This window comes from Sciurus vulgaris (genome assembly GCF_902686455.1).
Source record: "Sciurus vulgaris genome assembly, chromosome: 5".
Lineage (NCBI taxonomy): Eukaryota > Metazoa > Chordata > Mammalia > Rodentia > Sciuridae > Sciurus > Sciurus vulgaris.
This window is the reverse complement of record NC_136465.1, coordinates 52,144,791-52,164,126: the sequence shown is the minus strand read 5'-3', so window position 1 is coordinate 52,164,126 and position 19,336 is coordinate 52,144,791. Positions and strand designations below refer to the sequence as shown.

Sequence of the window (19,336 nt, the reverse complement as noted above, 5' to 3'; positions counted from 1 at the left end):
AAAGAGATGCTCAGTAAAGTGAGGACAGGGGCCATGATGTATAGACATGCTTGTCTGCTGAGGTCACCTGAGGGGTGTAGGCTGTGGTATTGGATGCAAATCTTTGGGGTGAAGAAAGACAACATCTCAGGGAAGAGTTGGAAGATGGATGTTTGAGAATGTAGCTCAGGCAGATTCTTTGTCCTCCCTCGAACTCTTGTTTCAGGAATTTATCGAGGAGCCAAATGTCTGATATCTGTTCCTAATACGTGTGAGCACTTTGTGTTTGAGGGAGGATGTTTTTGTTTGGTTTTGTGTTTGAATTGGGTGACGTAACCACGCGGAAGTTGCGATGTCCAATCAAGAATGAAAATAACCCCTTAAAATCCATGATCAGAAATTACCTCGCCGTAACCAATGGGGAAATGACACAACGGGAAATTCCAGGCCTCAAACCCGAGACTCGGGTCTCCACACTTGTCCCGCCCCACCCCGCCCCCATCGCCCTTTTGTATCTGGAAGGACTCCGCCCGCCTGAGCAGGAGGCGGAGTCGGGATGGCCCCGCCCCCGGCGCGCCTCCTCCCCACCCCGCGCCGCAGCGCGCAGCCTCGACAGGGTCGCTTTACGGCCGGAGGAGAGGGCGGGTCAAAGACTTGAGGTAGGAAGCCGAACTGAGGGGCGAGGAAAAGAGCTTTTTGCGTCAGAACGTAAGTGACGGTTAAGGCGGTGCGACAGCAGCTGGAGGGCAGAAGAGGCGGGTTGGTGTTTCCCCGGCCGAACCGGGATGTGGGGGGCTCGGGGCCTGGGCAGGGCGGTCGCTAAAGGCCCGCTGCGACAGCATGGGTGAAGGGGAGCGGCGAGGGGGAGGCCTTGGGCTTCTTTGGGCGGCGGGTGGGTCCGAGGGGCAGACGGGCCGGAGTCCCGGGTCCAGGCCAGGGATCTGACCCATGGTGCCCCCTCCCCCACTCCCCGAACTCGCAGCGCGGCCGGTCCTGTCTTCGCTATGAGGCCGCAGCAGGCGCCGGTGTCCGGGAAGGTATTCATTCAACGAGACTACAGCAGTGGCACACGCTGCCAGTTCCAGACCAAGTTCCCTGCGGAGCTGGAAAACCGGGTACGCAGCGTTATCTCCCTGCACCTGCTCTGGGGCGAGGGAGGGTAACAAGATGAGGGGAATCGGGACGGAGAGGGAGTGTGGGCAGACATCCAGTGGGCTGTGTCTTAGGGTTGTGGGAAGAGACCGACCCAGAAGGGGGCCGTGGCCAAAGGTGTATGAAGGCAGCAAGATCAGATGTTTGGGGAAGAAAAACTAAGGCCAAGCTCCTAGGTGTGATGATCTTTTAGAACTTATGATACCCAATATGGGAAGTCTGTACCCAGCAGTCTTTGTACCCTTCTGTCCCTTATCCCCCACCACCGGTTATTGACAACAGTGGTGATCGACTAATTCCTGAGGCACCAAGGCCATCTCACTCAACTGGTTGTAAGCTATATCCTCCTACCTCTTCACGCAAGAGAAAGCATCATCATTCTCATGACTGGCATTTGTGGTCACTGTGCTGGTCACACTGCTCAGCTAAAAAGGTTTGTTAAGTGCTGTGCCTGGCAGGCGGACAGGCCTTCTTGGAACCTGAAAAACGTAGAGCATGACATGGGCCTGGACAGGAAAATGTTTCAGAACAAGATCTTAAACTCGTCACTCCCAGTTATGATCACTGGGAGCTACCTGTTTGGTTTGTATATCAAAACTGTCATCAGCATATAAGACAGAAATGAAAGGATGAAATTTGTTTCCCCTTCCTTCGAATTCAGAGCCCTCCCCCCAAAATTATATCCTACTGAAAAAGTTGAATGGAGTGCACGTGGGTGTGTGTTTTCTTGTGCCCCCATGTGTACACTCAACCAAAGAGCAATTCTTTTGGTCTCAAGCTCTGTTACTTAGATTTTGTTTCCTATTCAGGTCAGTTTCTGGTTAGCTGGGAGCAAGTTTTGTGACTCTCTCCTCTTTGATATCAGGGGTAAGGGACTGAAAGGTAATTAGGTATGATGTGGGTGTGGGGCTTGGAAATACGGTAATAGACTGAGAGGGTGAGATAAGTGTGTACTTAGAGAGAGAGCTACAGCAGCCATTTAAAGCCCAGCTTGTAGGTAGGGTTATAGCTTAATGCTAGAGCATATTCTTAGTAGGTGTGGAGACCTGGTTTCAATCCCAAGCACCAAAAATAATCAGTGTTTTTGGTACCAAGGTGGGTTGCTCCACCTGATTGCCAGAAAAATCAACAGTAATCATTTATAGTTTCCTTCAGCTTGATTTATAATTACAGACAAGTTAGGGACCCAAATATGTTTCTTTAATAGTAAATTAAAAATCAAGCATGCCTTAAAAAGATGGTTTGTAATTTTGTATATTTGTGAAATGCTATTTAAATGCTACATTTTGTTGTTAGTGTTACGAGTTAACTTGGTATGACCATAAGTGGACATTTCAACAGTAGCTTGAACAGACAAGTTGATCAAGTTGACAATTGTTTAGAGCTAGATTTTTAAAGTAATTTAACATTACTGTTAACATGTTTTACATGTGAATACTTACATAAAATGGTTCAAATGTTGTATTTTTTAAGCCACTTTTAGAAACTATGACTTACACAATTTAAATACTTTGAAATCAGTGTGAACTTTTTTCTCCACACATTTGCATATTACAGGATTCCTGTGTAGGTTTTAAAGTCAAACTTCCACCTCATAGTTGAGACAAATACATGTATGCAGAAGCAGACATTAGCCTTCCACTGTATGTGGTAGAGCCTTTTTTTTATAGTGGAGTAGAGAAGCACAATGTAATCATAATACTCCAGCTGATTATTACAGGAAATTGATGTTGCTAAATTCTGGAGTTCTTTTACTTCTTTGACTTCAGATAGCCCAGAACAGGCTTGTGGTACTGAATACTGTTTGGAATACTATATGTTACTATTCAATTGTGCCTTTGATTTGTGTATGTGTGTGTGTTGAAACATTTGGGTTAAAATATAAGCTTATACTTTAAACACTTGGGAAAGCTTTGGATTTTTTTTTTCCTGTTCCAAGATTAAATTTAAATTACAGGTTAAATCTTCCTCGCTTTGTTTGATGGGAAATGGAAAGGTTTCTTGCTTTGTTTCTCTACTGCTTACCCTAGAAATGTTACTGATTGCTCTGCCATGGGACTGATTTGCCTTATGTGAGAAATCCCACTTGGCCTCTTAATAGAGGAAGAAACTGATGTACAAATGTTTTGTGTCTTTTTCTCTAAAAAGCACATTGTGTCCTTTAAGAGTGTGGACAAGTTCTGTTAACAAGGTTACCTTCACCACCTGTTAGAATGCTTTGACCCTTAAGTGCTTTATTGCTAGACAGTCTTTTTTTTTTTTTTTTTTTTTGTCTTTTGTCTTTTTTCTGGAAAATTGCAAATAAAAAGTCTCATTTCTCATTTCAGAAACTGAATTCATCATTTATAAATACACTAAAAACATAGTCCACTTAAATTTGGATTAAGTGTAGGTGGTTTTTCAACAAATCAACAACTTTATACCAGACAGTTCTTTAAAGGAGGCTTTATTCTCATTTCAGCCAAAATGCAGAGATATCTTAGTCACCCTTGGTCTGGGTAGAAGAAAAATGAGTGGACTATAACTGAGGCATTGCTTTCCCCTATATACATTTTTTTTTTTTTTTTTTTTTTTGTCTTTTTCCCCTACATACCTCTTTTAAATATATGTACATTTGGTCTGTAGAGATTACCTTTGACTTGCCACCTTGACTTTGTGATCACTCTAAGCTTTAGCACAGTGTAATTCAACAAAAAGCAAAAATTCTGGGAGTCTGATTTCCATTTCCAATCTAGGTTTCAGTGTTTAATGGTTCAAATTTGTATTTTGCTCCACTTTATATATCTCCAAATTTTGATATAATTCCTGTATCAGTGTACTATAGGAGTACAGAGCTGTCTTAGGGCCTAGAGGTAGTAGAGAAAAATGCCTAAATTTGTTATTTTGAGCTCTTGCCTCATAAGTACAGTTGTGTCACTCAACAATAAGGATACATTTTGACAAATACATCATTAAGCAATTTTGTTGTGCAAACATCATAGACTTACGCAAATTTGAAATGTATGAGGCTGCTGCAGGCGTGTTGTTTTATCATAAACTTCTTTTATAAGTAGGAATAAAGTATAGCATAGAATATACATAAACCAGAAATATAGTCACTTACTAGCATCATGGAGTTTATATACTATTCATAATTGAATACATAACTCTACTTTCTCTATGACTGGCCACACAGTTGTTTGTTGACACCAGCACTACCACAACATGTGAAGGATGCGTTCCGCTACTACCTCATGTGTGTCACTAGGTGATATAATATTTCAGTTCAATTATAATATCGCAGGACCACTGTCATATATGTAGCCTGTCAACCAAAACATGATGTAGTAAACTATTATTGTTTGCCTTTATTGTTGCCTTTGTGCTTTTTTGAAATAAACTTTCAAAAACCTTTGGTTTTGGGTATTAGAGATTGAACTTTAGGGCCTCACAAATGCTAAGCATAAGTTTTACCACAGAACCACACCCATCATTTTGTTTAACATTTTATTCCTTTTTTTTTTTTTCCTGTTAACCTTTTTCTAAAACAGGCTTCACTTTGGATTTTTTGTTTGTTTTTCCTCCCTGGCCTATGATTTTGTCCCCATCCTGTAAAGCCTAGAAATCTCAAGAATTCTAACCTGAAAGAAATAAGGTATCCTGGGTTGGAGCCCATGATTTTGAATCATAATGTATATGAAGAAATGTAAATAATTTGAAGTAATTTATCAGATCATAACATTGTAGGCAAATCATATGATTTAAATTATTTGAACTATTGATTTGTTAATGGACAAAAGAAGGGTAATGACTTGGGCATGATTAGGTGATACAAGAATTTACCATTGACATTTGTTCACTGAGCTTTTCTTCTGAGTTTGTTTTCAGGGAAAGAAAACTGATTTAGATACCCAGATGACCAGTCTTGATATAGCTCCTTTTGGAAAACTCAACATCACTTTAAAGTTTACATAATTTCAAAAGTTGTTATTGGAACTATTTTGTCTTATAATATATTTTGAGGATCTTTGATGTATTTTTTCTGAATCTGTGTCTATTGAAAGAAAAGCTTCTTAAAAAAGAATCCGTAAGTAAGTAGCTATTAGTTTTAGGAATTAGGGAGGCATTATGTGAGAGAAGGCCTAAAATGAGGACAGGTAAATTGTAATTTGTTACTACGAGTGGCAGTATTAGAGTAAATACTCTTCTAATGGGCCTTAAAAGTCTAGGTTCAAGTATTGAGATTTAGATTCTGTAAAGCACTGTTAGAAGAAAAAAGTAAAGTGATATTGGAAGAATAAAGTAAAAGCAAATGATTAGAGTGAAAAAGTAGATGTCAGAGTGTACAGTTGAGTACCATTTAAAAACAAGAACATGAACAGGAACACATAAATGCATCATTAGGTAATGACCTCCTTTGTGATCATCATGGAGTATAGTCACATACAGTAAGAGGGCTGCCAGGTTGCTGAGTGATATAATCTGTGGGGCCTTTGTCATATATATGGTCTGTCATTGAGTGAAACATTACAATACATGACTATTGGTGTACACATGGCATAATGTCATTGAATAGAAAGAGGTAATAGGAATGACTTGGTGTGAAGAGTTGTGTGTTTTAGATTTTTGCCTTGTTCCATTGTGAACTTTTAGTAATAATAGGAGACAAGGCAAGCAAAATACAGAACTTGTAGCTGTTGATCACTCTACTTAAATAACCTTTCCTTTTTGCCTAATAAATTCTAGTATTTAGGTGCTCAATTTAAGATTACTTACTGTTCCCAAATAAAGGGAACTTCTTCCTTTTGTGACCCTACTGTGCCTTATGTATGCTTTTATTATGTTGCCCAGTTTATGGAGTTTTTATGTTTTACATAACTAAATTCTTGAGGACTGAGACGGTGTCTTACTCATCTTTCTCTAAGGTTGGTCATAGTATCTGATAGGAGGTGCTCAGTAAATGTGAATATAAGTGAATGAAAAAAGGGATAGATTGATAATTTAGTTACTTGAAATTTGATACAAAGAATAAAGAACTACCATATTGAGCCTTGAAGACATCCAGTGTCCATAAGAAGGATAAAGTTAAACTCCAAGCAGTTTCAGTAACAAGTCCACCTAACAAATCACCTAAAAAATTATTTACTGACATTTAGATTGAGTGTTGACAAAACAGCAGTATACATTAGTCATAGAAAACTTTAATGAGTCGCTGGTCTTTTTTCCAATCTTACTTTTAAATTCTTTCTTCTCTACAGATTGATAGGCAGCAGTTTGAAGAGACAGTTCGAACTCTAAATAACCTTTATGCAGAAGCAGAAAAACTTGGAGGCCAATCGTATCTCGAAGGCTGCTTGGCTTGTTTAACAGCATATACCATCTTCTTATGCATGGAGACTCATTATGAGAAGGTAAAGCTACATTTGTTTTCACTTAATCTCTTGATATCATAGAGAAGGTGTATTTATCATACATTTGTGTTTCCATAGTGACAATTCCCATAAAGTTAATAGGGGCATCTAGATGATAATTCAAATTTTGATGTTGCTCCTTTGACCAGAGCATATAGGAATGAGTCCTGAGCGTTTCAGAAACAGGACAGAATTGGTGTGTCCACTAGGAGTCAACGTGTCAGTGTTCAGATTGACCTACAATTAAGATAAGTGTAGAGAATCTATGTGTTAGAGAATCCATCATTCTGTCCCAACTTTCTGAGGATTCTTTTAATTTATTTCCCCAGATTTCTATCTTCAGTTTTATTCTGCCATCTGAGTTCTTGTCTGTTCGTCTTTTCTTACCAACTGACTGCTAAATCCAGAGTTGCTGGCTTCTCAACTTGTCCAAAATTCAAACCTCCCATCTCATTTTTTTCAACAATATCCCTGTCTTTTTCACTACCATTTTTAGTTATGAGAGATGAAGAGGGGGAAAAATAATGAGTTTGCAAAGACTGAAATGTCTTCCATTTTCCCATTTATTGATTGATTTCCTCTGCCATTATCTTAATCTTTGCCCCTATTATCTCTCTCTTATTGAAATAGTCTCCTGACCCAGCTGATTTCTTCCCTTTTACTTTCCAGCCTATCTCCTGCTATATAAAACAGCCTTACTTCCTCTTTCGTTTCTGCTAAGGAAGAGATCTTTTCTAACTTCCCAGTTACTGCTACCACTTGGGTCAGGTTCAAGCACCTCCATGAACTGACCTCCAGCTTACCTTTCCAGCTATGTCTCCCACCCCTTCTTTCACTTTCTTCATCATCCACACTTGATGCTCATCAGTCACAAAAGATGCCCTCCACAGTTTTCATCCATCTAGAATAACATTCTTCCCATATTCAGATATCAGCAGTCCCTTATTTCCCACTTCCATCAAGCTTCTCCTTACTCTTCTAATCTGAATTTTTTCTTTTCCTCTGTATCTCTGTATCAGTCTATTTTGTGGGACTTGTACTCTACTTTGGAATGTAATATTATGTTCCTGTCTTATCTGCCTTTCAACTATGTGTCATTGTTGAGGTCAAACAATACCTTAACCAATTTTGTATCCCTCTTAATGCCTAACACTGTACTCTCTTAGTCTTAACTACAGTCCTATCTTACATAAAAGATATATTTAAATACCTAAGTTAGCAATTTGTATCCTGCATAGCAGTAGCTAACCTTTATTCCTGTTTTAAAAGTTATCTGAGATTAATATCAGCTTTCAATCTGTGTTTTTCTTAGTATCTCTTCTTAAATCATTTAATTTGGTGAAGGAAAGGTTAGGGGATTCTTTCATTAGATAAATATCTGCTGAAAGCCTACTGTGTGTTAAGTAATGTACTAAGCAAGGTACCAGGGAAATAATTGAACAAGGCAGACATGATTGCTCACCTTGTGGAGTTCATAATTTCATGGCAACAAACTGATAATAACAAGGAAAGAAGTAAAACTCACAAAATTATAAAACAGGAATAAGTGCCTTGAAGGAAATAAATTGCCTGTGATGGAAAATAATAGAAACCTCATTTAGACTGCATGGTCAGAAAAGGCCTCAAGGTGATGACATTTAAGCTGCTCTGTGAAGGATGAAAACCCTGGTACCATTCTGGCAGAGAGATGAGTGTATGCAAAGGCCCAGGGAACCTAATGTGTTCCAGGAACTGAAAGAAGACAGTGTGGCATGAGAAGAGGAAGCAGAGAATGGCCACAGATGGATTTGGAAGGGTACACAGGAGCTATATCACACAAGAATGTTGTTTCCTTGTAAAGAAGTATAGCTTTTATTTGTGTGCAGCCAGAAGTTACTTGGAGGTTTTAAACAGGAGAGTGATGTGGTCAGATTTTCATTTTAAAGAGATCTTTTTGCTCTATGAGAAAAAAAGGCATAAGAGTGGAAATAGGGAAACAAGCTTGGAAGCTCCACAAAAGTTCATGCAAAAGAGCTTGTATTACAAACAATAGTGTAGATGAAAGGAAATGATCACCTCAGTGGATATGTTGATAGTAGAACCAAGGCCCTCAGAGAAGAGCTCAATGTAAGAGAGGAGGGTATGCTAAACACAAATGGATAAAAAAATATGGTCATCCAGCTGACATGGTGGTACATGCTTGTAATCCCATCAATTTTGGAGACATAGGCAGGAGGATCCCAAGTTCCAGGCCAGCTTGGGTAACTTAGACCTTGTCTCAAAATGAAAAATAAAAATGACTCAGGATATAGCTCAATGATAGAGCAGCACAGTGCTTCAGGGGGAAAATTTTCATCATTTAGGAATAATCATCTAAAGAGAAATACATAATATTGCCAATTAAGATAGAAATACATCCTCTGGGTTGTTTTGTTTTTAGATGTATTAGAGACTACTTCACTATCCCTTTTTAAATTTGCTTATAAAATTTTAATTAACTTTTATTTGTCCATGTGTACTTGCTGAATTAGATATTAGATACTTCCTACTGATACCAGTTGTGAAAAGAAATTAATAGTTGGGTGCCAGCCAAGTCATACTAGTTAAAGGGATCATGAACACAATCATCTTTCAGAGTTCTCAAAACTGTAAAATGTATTTACTTCACATTCAGGAAATACTTAATAAGCAGTGTTTTCTTAATCAATTTTGAAATGAAGTTCATATCTATATAAGTTTGATTCAATATTTGTGAATTCACAAATATGTTTTTACGCTAAGCATAAGTAATATTTTTTAGCCATCTGCTAGTTTGGATTCTAAAACACTTAGCTCTCAATTAAAATCCATTTGGTAATGTTAGAAGATGATTCTCAATATCAAATACAATGGAAATTGATTGGTCCCAGTGTTTAAACTTAGATTTATAGACAATATATAAACTACTTACTGGTTTATAGATCTAATCAAGATTTCTGTTACAGAGCAAGTTTTATAATAAGTAAAGACTAAATAAAATTAATTAAGAAATCAAGACTTAAGTATGATCAGATTTTTCAAATAAATGACATTTTTCATTTTTTTCTAGGAACTAGACACAAATAACCAGATCATGTGAAGTTAGTAACTGTAATTAAAATATAATGTACCTGTACTTTTATCTTTTGGTTGGGGGAGCTAGTGATGGAACCCAGCTTTACCACTAAGCAATACCCCTAGCATGAACCTATACTTTGTTTTTCTTTTCTGGTTTTTTTAGGTTTATTTGTTTGTTTTGGCAGGTGGGGGTCAGTACTGGGGATTGAATGTAGGAGTGCTGTACCACTGAAGTACATTGCCAGTCCATTTTTTATTTTTTATTTTGAGACAGGGTCTGGCTAAATTGGCAAGTCTGACCTGGAAGTTGTGGTCCTCCTACCTCAGTCTCTTAAGTTGTTAGGATAACAAGCATATTCTACCACTCCCAGCTGCATACCTATACTTTTAAAAGAAAACTTTTAAAATATGTTTTTATCTTTAATAAAATGATTTCAGGAAAAAAAAAAAAAAAAAGTAAGAATAATCGCCTCTCCCTTCCCAGTCTGACCCTAGGAATTTCTGTGCTTTTATTTTTTTATGAAAAGACAGGGTTGAGTCATTTAGTCTCTTTTTTGTTTTAAATGCTAAACTTCCTAGTTTATAGTGAGCCAAATATGATGATGCTTATACTTTTGTCATGTGGGTTAAATTTTTTGAATTTGTAAATAGGCTTTTTAAAACTTGCTAGAACAATTCATGTGTTTTGTTTCCCATAGTATGCTATTTATTGATTTAAAATGAAGATAAAGACTTCAGTGTTGTTTCTCTATTGTTGCTATCCATGATAATTAAGGGAACAAATGAGCTTGTGGAAGATTCTCCTCTCAGTAACTGTCTGCCTTGTTTATCAACTAGAAAGCATCTCTTTCTCCTGTGTGCTGAAATCTAAAAAGAACAGTTAGAATGACACTCGGGTATTTTTTGAAAATGCTAAGATTTGATATTCATGCCAAGCCTCACTTAGGCTGTTTTTCTTTAAGGTCTTCAGTTTAATATTTCCAAGGAAACCTTCCAGAGGTTTGATCATGTTTTATTTTTCAATATACAAATTGTGTTGAAGGTCTGAGAATAACAGATAACTTCATTAAATATTATGGTTTATTTTGACATTCACTTACCAAAATAACGAAATGTTAATAACTTATCAGTATAAGGTTTTTTGGGGGGTGAGAATGGTGCTTTGTTAATTTTCTATTATTATTGATTTTCTATTTCTAAAGAGACTTAGAGTTTAAAGGCATCTTGTTTAGGACAGAATTGCCTTCACCAAAGTAGCATAAGAGGATTTGGAGTTTATACAAAAAGACGACCAATTAATTGTTTTCTTTCTGAACTGATACCTATATGCGCTTGAATGTTACTATGTTACCAGGTTTAAGTAAAAATCTTTCCCAACAAAGTTATGCTTGAATTAAATAAAAGAATTCTATTTCCTTGCTAGTAACCTGTACCCAAAGAGAAAAAAAAAGCTGTTCTGAAGGAATCCTTTCTTCAAAACCAGCCATGCAAACCTTTTTCTGAGTGTCCCCTCCAATATTAATGGACTGGGGCAAAAAGAGACTGAGTCTCCAGTTTCTGATTCTGTCATTTGAGCTGAGAAGGAAATTGAAGAGAAGATTGAGAGTCCTGAGTTGGACACCTTTATGGGCTACTTCCTGCTATTCATTGTTTTAGGATGATTGACAAATTCTTGATACACAGATAGTACCTGAAGCTTGCCTTTTTTTTTTTTTTTTTTTTTTTCCTGGCTCATAATGACCAAGCACAGCTCAGATTCTTTGAAAGCTGAAAATGGGAGAGTGATACATGATTGCTTCAGGTAATTAAGTGAAAAAAATCTTTTCTTTAGAAATAATATTTTTAATTTACTTAAATAAAGAACAATGCAGATTGTTCTTTTAATCTACACTTTTTTAAAAATGAAAACATGAGATTGTACTGTCCACAAAGATGTAACTTGAATAGACTATATTTTTCCTCAATAAGAAAATTCTTTGTGAAAATATAATTTTAAATTCTAAATCAATTTATACCACAGCATCTAAATTGTAACAACTGAATTTGTTACTTTGACCTGATACATTATACACCCATACTTAAAACATTGCTTAACTTTCAACTTTATGTAGTTCTTTTTTCCCTTTATGTTGCAGTCACATTTGTGACTTTTCTCATTTACTGATAGTGTGAATTTAAGAAAATATATAGTAATTTTAAAGAGCTGGATCAAAGCCTCTTTGAACACTAGAACCAGGAAAGGATTATGAATAACTTTGGGCCTGAAATAAAGCATGTAACTCTTTGATTTTGAATAAAGCTATTAAGATTTATTTTCTTCTAGCTTATCTGTCTCAGAATTGCCCTTATTAAAGCTGGAGATGTGGCTATTCCAGAAGTTCCTTTGTATCCTATCTGGTTTTTGTCTGCATTTGCCTTGACTTTTACAAGCTTAATACTAAACTTATAAATTGAGGTTCCTGCCTGGGAAACAAGAGTAAACTACAGAAACATGGAAATGCAAGACTCTCACAGTCAGAAACTCCATGGCAGCTAATGTCTGCATGCTAAACTTTCCTTTTCTAAAATGACTGGGCTCCCTTTAGTTAGAGGCCAACTTTGTACTGTTATTTAAAATGGTTGAAAATGCACAAAGGAGAGAAGAGAAAGAGAAGGTCAAGAACTATCCTTGATTTTAGAAAAGGTCACAATAACTAACACTTAATGAGTAATGAGAGAAGCATAAGTAGCCATTGTGTATATAATCATCCATTTATTTCTGTATGTACAGGATTGAGGTGTCAGGGACGTAAGGACCGAAATTGGTTCTCATCATACTTTTGTATACACTTGCATTTACACTGCATTGAAGATACTTTTGACTTGAAGAGTCTATCACCCTGTGCTATAAATTGTATGCAACTGATGTGAGTCAATCAGAGCTCTGTTCTGCCTTACAAATAAATATCCATTTGACTTTCCTTGAAAACTAATTCCACTGCCTGAATATTTTGAGATCAAGCTGATGCTACAAGGGAAATCTGAAATTTGTAAAAAGCTGTGGTGTTTCTTTCTGCCAGGTTCTGAAGAAAGTCTCCAAATATATTCAAGAACAGAATGAGAAGATATATGCTCCCCAGGGCCTCCTCCTGACAGACCCTATTGAGAGAGGACTTCGAGTTGTATCTTTTTTTAGTCCGGATCATAAGGTCTAAATATTTTTTAAAAAAACATTTTGATGGTACTGTTGTGCATTTGCCAGAGAGAGTTTAATTCCTATCTCTTGTATTTGCCTTAGGAAGTTTCTGTGTGAATTGCATACCTACCGTAAGCATGCTGTCTCCAGCATTTTTTCTTAAAGCATGTCTTTATTTATTTTGCATTGTACAGGTTTCTGAATTCAGTATTCTGGTTACCATCTTTCTTGGTGATTCTGAGGGCATCTTGTAGTAATAATAGGGGTTATATGAGTAATACATTTCAGCTGCAGAAACTCTGAACCTAAAGCCCCTTTGAAATGTATAAACTCATAATGTGTGGTGAGACTTGTCATCCAAATGAATTGCAGTTCCACGGGTTCATCTGACTAGTTGAAATCAATTACAGCTGCCAGATGTATAATTTCATTACCTTTGACATACTGTGCATATTTTTAGAACCAGTAAGCTTTGAAAAATCTCTAAGTGAATTTGGTAAATAAAATTGCAAAAACTAAGCTTGATAACTGAAGTAATGAGTAAACAATTTTTTTAAAAACCTAGGTTACAAAATCCTATTGAGAGAGGACAAAATCCTAGGCCTTCCAGGTGATAATAATTTCAGCAGTTTTATTTATACTCTGCAGTGGTGATTTTTAAACTTTTAGGGGTCATGAACCCTCTCTCAAGGAAAGGTCTTCATATAATTTCAGGGCATTTTTGAATCACTAAATTCATTACCTCCATGGATTCTCACTTAAGAATTTCCTAGGTCTACAAATAAAGCACCCTTTTCAGACTTTTTTTTTTTTTTTGGTAAATAAATCATTAGTGTTAGAATTTTCAGCCAAGTGGAGAAAGCAGGTTTAACAAAGCAAAATTTTTTAATAATTTAAAAATGCTCAAAGCAAATTCAAAGCCAAGTCTGCAAACCATATACCTGTTGCCATAGTCTTATATATTGCATTCTATAGTGTGTTTTCTTAACAGCCTTGCTGTTTAGATTGAAATTACCATTTATGAAGACAGAGGCATGAGCAGTGGAAGATAAACCATAAAATTAAAGGTAAATATGAAGTTACATGGTTTATATGCAGCTTTTGAAAACAAGTGTGTGACTTTTCTACCTGCATAGTAAATGAGTCATTGAATGATGCAGTTAGTGTTGTATTTATTGTATTAAGTTAAACTGATCACCCAAGTAACTTGATTTTTTAAATTTATATATAACCCAAATTAAATTTGGTAATAAAATTTAATTTTAATTTTTTCCCCATATTGTCTCCAGGTTAGTTTTGTTTTTACTTAGTTTATTAGAGCGGGGATTATCTGTCTTGCTTTGTTTTAATTTTAACATTTTTGAACTATCCTAAATACCCTTAAATGTTGGGTTTTGTGTATATGACTCAGTTCAGAGATTTCCCTGCACATATACAAATAGTTTTAATAAGGAAAGAAACATTTAGGGGCTGGGGAGATAGCTCAGTCGGTAGAGTGCTTGCCTTGTAAGCACAAGGCCCTGGGTTCGATCCCCAGCACCCAAAAAAAGAAAAGAAAGAAACATTTATTTCAGAGAGAAGTGGGAAGATTCTGAATGTTTATTATATTTAAGTGGTTTCAGAGCCCTGCCAAAGAAACTTAACCTAGTAGGTAAAATTAATTCCTGTTTAGAATGTTAATGTTCTTGTGTATCCACATAATGCCCTTTAATAAATAAGAAATAAATTAGTTAATACTAATTAGAATTTATAGGCAGAATCATGTTGAAACCGTGAGTACATTTGCTCCTCCTTCTAAGGGACAGGAGATAATAAACATTGCCAATTTCAGCTATGTGTGCTCTCTACAGAAGTGTTCTGCTGCCAAACTTCTAATTGGCTTGCACATGTTTCTTGCTCATTAACAAGCAGCACAGACTCAGAGTAAATACAAAGCAGACATTTTTTCCTGAGCAACAATAAGAATAGTTCCCACTTACAGCACACCCACTGTGTGCCAGGTATTATACTAATGGTACTTCTGAATTACACAAGAACCCTACAAAGTGTTTTCCCCATTTCACAGATGAGCGAACTGAGGTACCAAATGGATTAAATTACCAAGGTCACACAGTGAACAAATATTGAAATATGAAACCAAGTCTTGAATAGCCATAAAAGGCCAGTTTTATATACTACACTTCTTGTAGTATTTGCAGCAGTAGGACTATACAGAAAGGAGTTTATCAGAATACTCTTGGTGTTTATCCTTTCTCTTTTCTTTTTCAACAGCCTTTTTAAAAGTTCATTTTTTTCTCTCTATCCCATTTATTGAATTCTACAAATCATCCAACATTCCAAAGCTGTCTTCTTTGAGCACTAATGTGTCACCTGAATTCTTGAAAACCAGAGATTTAAATGACATGCTCTGCTGTATGTTTTATTTCTTTAAAAGGCTTTGTTTTGAAACACATAGTGTTACTTGTCCATATATCTTTCTCATGTACAATTTTCAAATTGATATTTCTCAAACAAGCAATTAGGAACTTTCTGTGTGGTTTTTGTTATATGCTATTTGAGTAAGTTTGTTTTATCAGTTGCAGCTGCGTTGACTTGGCACAGTCCATTTGTCATGACTCATTTGCAGCTATTATTGCTTAATAGGATGTTTTTCTGAGTTGGTATGGGATTTTGAGGAATTACATACCAGAGACTAATCTATCAATATTCAAACAACTGTGAAATTTTGAAGTGGGAAAGATTTACAGTAGGAACTTCTGGATAGTGTCATGAGTGCAAATATTTTTGTTCAACGCAATTTAGTGTATGGAGTTATGTATTCCTTAGTTCCAGGGTCTGGTATGGGCTGAGATCTTGGAAAAGAGGGAAAATTAGAAGAATAATTTATTCCATTCTACCATTTTAAGTGTGCAAGGTGTCTGCATACTGAAGTATTAAATGGGAATTAATTTAACAATACACCAACCATGGGGGTGGCCTTTATTTTATAGAAAAACTTTAAACAAATTCATTTTGCCCTTTAATTTTTTAATATCATATATCTCTATTATTAGATACATTGATAGTGTTTTCTCTCTGAATTAAGAGTGTTTATGTAAAAAATAAAATAAGTGATTATTCTCTCAAATTAGCAATAATAAAAATAGCTAACATTTGTTGGCACTTTGTGTAATGATTAATCATCACAACTGTTGTAAATGATTAATCATCACAACTCTACAAGGTGTACTGTTATGCCTGTTTTTCAAGTGAGGAAACTGAACACAGAGAATTCAAGTTACTTGTCTAAGATTAAAACTAGTAGATAGCATTCAAGGCACCCTGTCTCAGTGGTCAGCAGTTGACCCTGTACTGTAGTACCTCTCATGGCATGGCTGACCAAAGATCTAAATATACAGGTCTTGATTTCTAGACTGTTAAGCTATTTTCTGATCTAGACAAGTCATACAGATGTAAGTATGTTAGATAGAGCCCTTGGTTGGTGGAATATAGCCTTTATAGAATAAGTTCATATCAGTTGATGTAAGAGAGATGGGTAAAGGTGATTTTTAGTATCCCTTTCTAAAACTTTTACTTTTCTCTTCCGATTATAGATCCCACCTCCAGCTGGGACCCTCATCTACCCACTGGCTGATCACAGAGTGTCCCTACCTCCTCTCCAGAGCATCATTCCTTTGTATCTGCTGCCAGAGCCACGGTGCCATTTACTCCAAGGACTAACTTTCTAAAATTCCACACCTGGAGTGACCTCTAGTCGCTCAGCATCCACTTTGTGTCTCTAAATTGTGTAGGACTCTGTAATCTTTTGATTCGTTTCTGAGAAAACACAATGAAGCATTTCACATTTTTTTATTCAAAGTGATTTAATAAAATATGCAGTTGGTCAGCCCAATGCAAAGTTTTATTTCTTACCTACCACCAGTACCATGAATTCTCTTCATTCCTTGGGCCAGTTTTCCAGGTGACTTTAGACTTCAACGAGTTTATATTAGCCAATGTTCAGACTCATTCCCCAAAATTAATAAAAGACTTTTTTCCAGGTGAGGGATAGACTGTCTGTGGTTATGCTAATGCATTTCCCAGATTTCAAAGAACTGCCAGTTTTGCCATGATTCAAGTCTTAAGATTGATTTCTGTTATTCAGTTTTCAAACTGAAGCTCATTGAAAAAAATACTGTATAATGTTATTTGTTTTATTATAGCAATTATACCTAATTAAAGCAGTATTGAATGCAATTTCCAGTTATTTTCTTTGGAGACTTTTATGTTATTATTGCATTACCTTGAATGTTGGAAAGATGTGATATGTGTTGCTTGTTCATTACACAAATAAGTAAGCACAATAAAGTGGATGCTAAACCATCAAACACATATGTCCCTGCTGTGTCCCTGAATGTGTAATAAGCAAGTATAGTAAATATTTTAATTATAGTTTTGTTATAAATATAACTTATGAGAAAAAAAAATTTGATAGGCATAATACTGTATATTGCTAATTTTTAACCGTACTGGCAACTTTATGATTTATAGATTCCTCATACAGTATTCAGTGCACAAAAATCTTGATTGGTTCAAGTAAGTTAAGTGACTTCAAAGTTAAACTCTCAAGTCTGAATCAATATTTCTAACTCTTCTTTTGTCTGTATGTTCCTAGTGTTTGGGTTTCTTACGCCTTTCATTCTTTTATGGGTTTGAGAGCACTGAATTTGGGAGAAAGTTAAGAAATACATTAAGTGAGAATGAAGCAGTTAAAAGTTTTACTTTCAGAGATATTGTAGGTGCTAATACTGGATTAACCTTTCAGATGTGATTTCTTTTCTGGATGTGGTAGTTACTCAAATCTCATAGGTCTGTGTAATATTTTAATTGTATAAAACTTTGTTACTTTGTAGCCTCTTTCAGTGTGTCTCTGCCTTTTAAACCCATTGCAATAACTTTGCTGAAATACTGACACATTAGTAAAACTTTTCTTAAACAAATTGTCTCTGTGTCATATTTGGTGTGATTTGATAAAGTAGTAAATGATATGGCATTAAATTTGGCAGAAAGATAGTACTGGTACAATGTAGATTAGTTTTTTGCTTTACTGGGGATTGAATCCAGGGTAACTCTGCCACTGAGCTACATTATTTTTATTTTGAGGCAGGGTATCACTATGTTACCTAGGCTGGCCTCATGCCTTGACTTCCCTGTCACTGGAATTACAGACATGCACCACTATACCCACCCTAAATGAATATTAGTAGATCACACCTTTCACTTGTTGACATGTTTTTAGAGCAGATACAGTATTGTTAATAAAAGTTAAGAAATTGTCCCTAAGAGTTTAGGAAAGTATACCAAGAGAGATTGGAATGGTTCATTAGGAAATGGTCACAGTTATTGTTACTGTCTTCTGACATCTGATGACACCAGTTTTTTTTTTTTTTTTTAATGAGTTAGATTTGTGGAGAATAACAGTTTATAAGATAGTCTATATTCATTTGTGAGCTTATTTTCCTACATAAAATATTCAAGTACTATCCAGTGAAACATAATAATACAAGTAGCCAATATACTGTTCAGTATTGAAAATTTGGAAATATATAGAGCATAGCAAACACCTAATAACTTATTTTTCATGAATTGTTAGAGATGTCAAAATGTAGGTTCTGGACTATGTAACTTCTCAGATACTTTAGGAGTACTGTCTAGGTGTAGGCTGCTCCAAAATGAGCAGACATAATTACATTAGAAGATTCATAACCTTTTTTTGGGTAACTCAAGAGTGTCCAAAAAGGATCTGATTATTTTAAATTTATAGCTCTCATTGGCAAGGGGTTAATAAATTTTCTATTATCAATCTGGCTACCCTTGGGGTTTCTGGTTACTTATGAGTTTTCTTCTCCTGAAGTAGCCCATCCATCTGCAGATGTGACATTCTGTGAACTTCTGCCTAAAACCAGGAAGCCCTATAGGAATTTAATGCCTATTAAATCTTTAAACCCCCATCTTGCAGAAAGAAATTTTATAAATCCGGCACTACCAAAGATTTTAGTTAAGCATCATTGTCAAGTTAAAACAAGTTTATGCTAATGAAATTTTCTGGGGTTTTGTTGTTCTTTGTTTTTAGAAATGGGATTTTTCTGTGTTCTCCAGGCTGACCCTGACCTGCACTCAAGTGATCCTCCTGCCTCAGCCTGCCAAGTAGCTGGAACTACTGACGTGGGCCACACACTTTTTTTTTAATAGTATCTGAACAATATATTTATTGACTAGTGATAATTTTATACTGTCACTTTTTCCTTGATAGTGAAATCTTTAACGTTCAGATTCATAAATTGACAAATTTACAATTTTTTTTTTTAAAAGAGAGTGGAGGGACTTAATCCTCCGACTGCTAGATGTTTTTCTTGTTAACATTTCTGCTCATTATGTTCTTTTACCTCATATTTTCACAGACAAGTTTATTACCAGAAAATGAGCATAATTTGTATTCAAAATGTTTTGGCAGTTACTCTTGGGAACAACCAAATGGCGAGGAATATAACCCCAGAAGCTTGGGTTCTGTGATATGCAAAGATTG

General features: G+C 36.0%; 1 protein-coding gene across 3 annotated transcripts; it reads left to right on the top strand.

Moving 5' to 3' along the window:
- The first annotated feature begins 549 nt into the window (after positions 1–549).
- On the top strand, positions 550–17,130 carry GOLGA7 (golgin A7). Of its 3 annotated transcripts, none has more exons than XM_079142187.1 (6): positions 550–687; positions 962–1,094; positions 6,369–6,521; positions 12,656–12,757; positions 13,776–13,838; positions 16,365–17,130. In XM_079142187.1, exons 2-5 carry the CDS (start codon positions 984–986, stop codon positions 13,821–13,823), a joined length of 414 nt encoding a protein of 137 aa, XP_078998313.1. In that variant the 5' UTR covers positions 550–687; positions 962–983; the 3' UTR covers positions 13,824–13,838; positions 16,365–17,130. The 3 variants fall into 3 exon arrangements, with proteins under 3 accessions (XP_078998313.1, XP_078998312.1, XP_078998314.1); XM_079142186.1 differs by having other exon boundaries at positions 680–738; XM_079142188.1 differs by having other exon boundaries at positions 680–738; positions 13,771–13,838.
- Positions 17,131–19,336: the final 2,206 nt, after the last annotated feature.

Coding starts and splice junctions, on each gene's coding strand:
- GOLGA7 (XM_079142187.1), top strand. CDS start 984: ATGAGGCCGCAGCAGGCGCCGGTGTCCGGGAAGGTATTCATTCAACGA. Junction 6,522..12,655: donor TGGAGACTCATTATGAGAAG/GTAAAGCTACAT, acceptor TCTTTCTGCCAG/GTTCTGAAGAAAGTCTCCAA. Junction 12,758..13,775: donor TTGAGAGAGGACTTCGAGTT/GTATCTTTTTTT, acceptor CTTGCTGTTTAG/ATTGAAATTACCATTTATGA.